At 59.7% G+C, this 6,000-nt stretch overlaps 2 protein-coding genes across 2 annotated transcripts in view; one reads left to right on the top strand and one right to left on the bottom strand.

The window, feature by feature from the left end:
• COL18A1 (collagen type XVIII alpha 1 chain) overlaps positions 1-3,767 on the bottom strand; it is a 90,608-nt gene extending 86,841 nt beyond the window's left edge. Inside the window, exons 1-2 of the mRNA XM_053565877.1 lie at positions 3,075-3,767; positions 2,901-2,989 (exon numbers count right to left, since the gene is read on the bottom strand). Coding sequence (XP_053421852.1) covers positions 2,901-2,989; positions 3,075-3,085 — 100 coding nt within the window. The 5' untranslated portion in view covers positions 3,086-3,767. The remainder of the gene's footprint in view (positions 1-2,900; positions 2,990-3,074) is intronic.
• Positions 3,084-5,559, top strand: LOC128568098 (uncharacterized). Its single transcript, XM_053565771.1, has 3 exons — positions 3,084-3,179; positions 3,290-3,710; positions 4,060-5,559. Exons 1-3 carry the CDS (start codon positions 3,084-3,086, stop codon positions 4,302-4,304), a joined length of 762 nt encoding a protein of 253 aa, XP_053421746.1. The 3' UTR covers positions 4,305-5,559.
• The last annotated feature ends 441 nt before the right edge of the window (positions 5,560-6,000 follow it).

Below are 6,000 nucleotides of genomic sequence, written 5' to 3' on the forward strand. Positions count from 1 at the left end.
CGTGTGGTGTGTCTGTGTGTGCGCACACATGTCCACATGTGAATGTGCACCTATGTGGGCACATATGCCTGAGTGCACACATGTGTGTGCACACTCACATGTGCACCGTGCACCTACAAAGCGGACAGCAGCAGCTGAAGAGGGCTCTCCCCTGCCCCTTCCTCCCCTCCCCCCCCCGCCCCCGTCTGGGGCCTGCACTCTGGATGGAGCTCAGTTACCTCTCTTTTAGTTTCCCTACAGAAGACTCGCCCCCTCCTCCTTCATTTAAAGGAAAACAGGAGTACCCTGAAAAACAAGTTTTACTGAAATTCAAAACTATCTTCTAAAGGTCCTTCTGGATTCTGAAGACAGGACCACCTTCTACAAAAGAGGGTCTGAGATGCCCAGATGCACATGTGCCCCACAGGCACCCAGGGAAGCCAGTCCCTGCGGGCCTCTTGAGGGACAGGAGGGGCAGGACTCTGGCCCCACACTGACACTACCCGACTCTGCTGACCACCAGACAGCAGGGGAAGGCTGGGTAAGTGAAGCCTGATGCAAAGGCCAGTGGAGAACAGGCTCACAGACAAGAGGCCTGAAGCACAGACTCACAAACAGGCCAGGTTTGTGACAGACTCCGGCAGGCCATGTTAGCACACATGACCCCACAGGAGGAAAAACTGCAGGTGAGACGGAGCATCCCAGGTAGCCACATGGCTGCCCCAATTTCTGACTATGGAGAAATGCACAGAAATGCCTTGGAGTCACAGGGACCAATCATTACACAACAATACAAAAGACTCTTCTTAGGGGTCAAGTGAAGCACAAAGACATAGGAAATGCATCATTTTTGATCAAGAAAAAAATGTGCAGATCAGCAAATTGGACCTCATGCTTTTGATTCACAAGCGTGGTTTTTTAGGGTTTCTAGAACATACCAAGCCCTGCTAAGTCAGGGCTCTTCTCCAAGCACACCTAGAAGATGGTTGTCACCCCACTTCATGTGGCCTTGGGACAGAGCAGAGGGCCTGGCGCCTTCTCCCATGCCCTGGGGGAGGGGGCGGCATCAAGACCCCTCTGTGTCTGCTTCCCTTCAACCTCCAGGACACAGAAAGAGCCACATTCCAATAGAGAGCCAGAGCTAGGGAGGGGTGGAACGCACACAGCGCAACCCCCCCAATCTGCATTAACCCTTCAAGACGCCACCTCAGCAAAGCTCACTGATTTACCAGTCACCACCTTCTCTACGGCTTCCCTGATAACAAAGTTTTTATAGCTGCAGCTGGTTTACTTTCCTTTGTCATTAGTGATTACAAGAGTCTCCGGGCTGGCAAACCCTTGCACAGGGAGCCTGGTCCAGGCGCCTGGGCACTGGTGGTCCCTGGTACAAAGGGATAACTCTCTGCAGAGATGATTAATGGCCTGAAATGACCCTGGGCAGTAAGAAACCACATGACCATGGAGTCTGCTCTCTGACAGTTATAAATGAGGAATTATAGTCAACAAACAGGTGTTTTTTAGAAGATCTACTTATAAAGTGGCCCCTGGCTGGGCACAGTGGCTCATGCCTGTAATCCTAGCACTCTGGGAGGCAGAGGCGGGTAGATAGCTTGAGCTCAGGAGTTCCAGACCAGCCTGAGCAAAAGCAAGATCCAAACTCAACTAAAAAATAGAAAAACTGAGGCAAGAGGATCCCTTGAGCCCAAGTTAGAGGTTGCTGTGAGCTGTGACGCCATGCACTCTGCACTCTACCCAGGGCGGCAGCTTGAGACTATGTCTCAAAATAAGTAAATAAATAAATAAATAAATAAATAAAGATGGCCCCCCTTTTCCGAAGGTCAGTGCTGCTATTTAACCTGGTAACTTTAGCTGACTGAACACAGTCACAGCATGGCCAGTGCCTCCGGTTCGCACCCTGCTTCCCCAGCTGTGGCCCTCAGGTGCTTGGCTGCTGAACGCAGGCCCGGGCAACGCGGGGTTTTATTTCTACCTGGGCCTAAACACCCAGACACTTTGGTTGGGGACTCCCTGGGATCAGACATCCTCCCACCACCTCCTCCGGGCCTTTGTTGCGAGAACTCGGCAGGGCCCAGAAGTTGGTGGCAAAGAAGTTTCCCAGGAGCAGCACCCGCGGAGCGGCGCTCCTGCACGGTTGGCGGGCCGCGGGAGGAGCAGCGCGGGCTGGAGCAGCACTGTCCCTCCGTCCGAGCACTGTCCCTCCATCCGAGCATTGTCCCGGCCACAGCGGCGCAGCGACATCAAAGGAGACCGCGCGCAACCCGACACCGCGGCGAGCGCAGGACCGAGGCCTGGCGGCTGGGGCGGCGCACAAAGGCCCCGGGGAGAGCTGAGCGGTTTTGCCTCAACAGGTTGGAAACTCCAAGATGACGCCCCGCACCTCACAGTCTTCCCGGAGACCTGCCGGACTCCGCCCATGGTCACTCCAGAAAACCCGGAGCGCCATCCACGGTTACCCCTCAGGCACTGGCAGGGACAGGTCAGTGACCACGACACGGGCTGGCAGGCGTCCATGCCCCGGCGACTCCGGAGACGCCACGACCCCAGCCACAGCCCGACCTGTCGCTGCCCGCCCGAAGCGCGCACGGAAGCCCCCAGAGACGCTCGATTTTGGACACCGCGCCAGGCACCCCAGACGCGGACAGCTCGCAGCCCTCCGGGCTCAGCCCGCACCCCGGATCCCGCGGGCTCAGTAGTAGCACGAACCCCGCCTTCGAAGAATGAACGGCCGACGTGGGGCGGCGGCGGGGCTGCGGACACATCGCCTCGGTCCGGCTCCCGCTGGCTCCAACTGCCACCAGCCGGCCACCTGCGCGCTACGGAGCCGGGGCCGGGGATGAGGGAGCCGCCGCCGCCGCCTGAGACTGGCCGAGACCCCGCAAACGGTCCCCGCTGGCGCTTACCTGGCTCCGCGGAGGCCGCGAGGACCCGGAGCAGCAGGACCAGGGGGGCGAGCACGTCCAGGAGGCGCCGCCGCCGCAGCCAGGGCCACCTGCGGGCGACAAGCAGGTTAGGACGCCGCGCGCGCCCCCCGCCCGCCCGTCCGTGAGACCCCGCCGTCCGCCCGCGGGCCCCACCTCGGCGCCATGGTCCGCCGGCCCGACTGCCTGCGCTGCGGATGCTGCGCCCTCAGCCGCTTAGCGCCCTCTCGGCAGGCCGCCCGCGGGCCACAGCCGGGCCGGGCAGGGGCGGGCAGGGGGCGGAAGGGGCCGGGCGAGGGGCGGGGCCGGGCGAGGGCGGGGCGAGGGGCAGGAGGCCGCGACCCGGCTGGAGGAGAGGCCGGGACGCCTAGACACACCTGCGCGGGGAGTGGGCTGGCAGGCGGCTGGAACGCGTGGGGCGGCCGGGGGCCAGCGCCCCCGCCCCGCGAGTCCCCGCGTCTGCCGGCGAGTGGCCCGCGGCGCCCCTCCCAGAGGGCGGTGCCTCCCGCTGCTGCCCGAGGCGGCACGTGGGGTCCGAGGCTCCAGCCAGGGCAAGGTCCGAGCCCCTGAGCATGCAGGCCTGGCGGTATCCGGAAGGTGCCCAGCTGCACCCCCAGGGATGTGTCCTCAGACCCCGAGTCTGGTACGGCAGCGGGAAGGAGAGCGATCGAACAAAGACGTTTACGACCAGGGGACGGAGACACGGGACACTGGAGGAAGCCGGCGCCTCCTGCCCGCCCCTCTGCCTCCACTGGCTTCAGGCTCGGGGACCAGGCAGTAGCCTCCCCTGGGGTAGGAGGCGCCTGGGGTTCCAGCAGCGGGGGGTGAGAGGACAACAGGACAGAGCGTACTGCTCTGACCCCCGGGACTTACTGCCTCTCAGGACCTCCGGCCTCCCCCTCCTTCTTCCCCACCCGGACCTCTGCACGCCCCTCCCACTCTGGCCCCCAGGGCCTCCTCCTGCCTTCTCAGGACTTCCTGACCTTGCCCCAGGACCTGGCCTGGGAGAGCCCCACCCCCACCCTCTACCTACCCTCCCACCCCTGCCAACACCCTCTCTCCCAGAACACCCGATTCCATTTTCTAGGGCCAGCACTCCTGAGCCCCCAGCTGACCACAGGCCCTGGGCTCCCTTCTCCAGTCAGGGTACATGGATTGACCCTCTTCAGACCCTCCTGCTTGTCCTCTGTAACACCTCCCAGACCTGGTCCCCTGCAGTTTGGAGAAAGCAGGATCTGCAGAACCATCACCGCTGCCTTGGGGACATTCCCTGCAAACTCTGGATTCTCCCCTGGCCCCACCCCATTGCCCCTTCCTGGACCACAGAGTAGTGTGGAATCCGGCCCACCCAGAGTTGCTGTACAGCCCCCCACCATGCAGCAATAGGGAGGACACACTCTAATGAACTCAAGACTTCTCTCAGCTCAGAGACCTTCTCCCTGGCCTGGCCCAACCCTGGGTTTTGACCCTACAGCCTCACCCCGTGCACCCCTCCCACATCTCTCTCAACTCCCTGGGCCCAACCTAGCAGCTGGCCTGCACGGCTCCTCTCCACCAGGGCCCCTTCAGATTCCAGTGTGCTCACAACATTCCTGACTGCTTTGGGCACCAGAGAGGCTGGACCCTACCCTGGACCACAGGCCCCTCTAGTGCTTCAAGCCCTTGCACCTGGTGGCCATCCCCACTGTCATCTGCCTCCAGAGCTAGAGTTCTTCTCCAGGTGAAGGGATCCTAGTGGTCCATGGCAGGGAAGGGCTTTTTAAAGGACTGCAACCCACATTTTTTTTTGAGACACAGTCTCCCTCTGTCTCCCTCTTCCCTCTGGGTAGAGCACTGGGGTGTCTTAGCTCACTGCAACCTTAAACTCCTGGGCTCAAGAGATCCTCTTGCCTCAGCCTCCCAAGTAGCCAGGACTATAGGCTCTTGCCACGACACGGGGCTAATTTTTCTGTTTTTAGTAGAGATGGGGTCTCACTCTTGGCTCAGGCTGGTCTTGAACTCCTGAGCTCAAGACTCCCAAAGTTCTGGGATTATAGGTGTGAGCCACCACACCCTGCAATGAAAGAGAAAAGAGAATAGCATGTGGCAGCTACAATAATCACACACCCCACTGCGAAACTTTTGTGCCCTAGGGAGGGACCGTTCCATGTGTACCTGTGCCAGTGTCTCGCAGGTGTCTGCACGGTGGGGTGGGGTGTCTGTGTGCATGTGTGTTGCACTAAGTGTGTTCCTGGGACTACGCATCTTGTCTGCATGTTTGTAATTTTTTTTTTTTTTTGCAGTTTTTGGCCGGGCCTGGGTTTGAACTCGCCACCTCCAGCATATGGGGCCCTGCCCTACTCCTTTGAGCCACAGGCACCGCCCGTTGTCTGCATGTTTGTGTCTGTGTGGGCTATTTGTGCCTCGGTGTGTTTCTGTGACTGTGGTGTGTGCACACACATAGGAGTGTGGGAGCCTGTGCTCATGCGTGTGGTGGGCATGTCCTGGGTCCTAGGGGCCTCCCTTTTGTCTGTTAACCCATCTGTCTGTAGAGTGGCCTGTCTGGATGGAGGCCTTGCAGGGTGAGGCTCCTTCCTCCCTCCCACCTCTCCTTCAGGCCCTGCTTCAACCCCGCCCAGCCCAACCCAACCCAATTCTTAAATCTTCCAAGGAGGAACCGTAGGTGAGGCTGAGGTAGGGCCATGCTCCCGGCAGGGTGTGGCTAGAAGGGGGGGCGGGTCTGGGGGGCCACCTCCCTCCTTTCCCCTGTTGGGCCCAGGACTGGGGTGAGCCCACCTTTGCAGACTTTGTGGGGTGCTCTTAACAACCGAAAGAATGAAGATAAAGCTTTCTACTGTGCAACAACACTTAGGGTTGCTCTCACTGTCAAAACGAGTTTTTACATTTCTCTTATCACGGTCTTTACTGTGTCCCCACAGTTCCTGTGGCATTTACATCTTTTTCCCATTAGTTTTCTCGTTTCCTTCACACGCAGAAGTAATACGTGGCCGCTCTAGGGAAAAACTCGGAAAATACAGATAAGCACATGGAAAAAGACCCTGAATCTCACTGGGTCAACGCCTGTCCTGCTGGCTTCTTCCCA

The sequence above is a fragment of the Nycticebus coucang genome, chromosome 16 (genome assembly GCF_027406575.1).
Source record: "Nycticebus coucang isolate mNycCou1 chromosome 16, mNycCou1.pri, whole genome shotgun sequence".
Classification (NCBI taxonomy): domain Eukaryota; kingdom Metazoa; phylum Chordata; class Mammalia; order Primates; family Lorisidae; genus Nycticebus; species Nycticebus coucang.

Bases quoted from the DNA above. Each gene is read 5' to 3' on its own strand.
- LOC128568098 (XM_053565771.1), top strand. From the start codon at position 3,084: ATGGTCCGCCGGCCCGACTGCCTGCGCTGCGGATGCTGCGCCCTCAGC. The intron at 3,180-3,289 runs GCAGGGGCGGGC...CGGGACGCCTAG, and splicing joins GCGGGCCACAGCCGGGCCGG to ACACACCTGCGCGGGGAGTG. The intron at 3,711-4,059 runs GTAGGAGGCGCC...TCCCTTCTCCAG, and splicing joins AGGCAGTAGCCTCCCCTGGG to TCAGGGTACATGGATTGACC.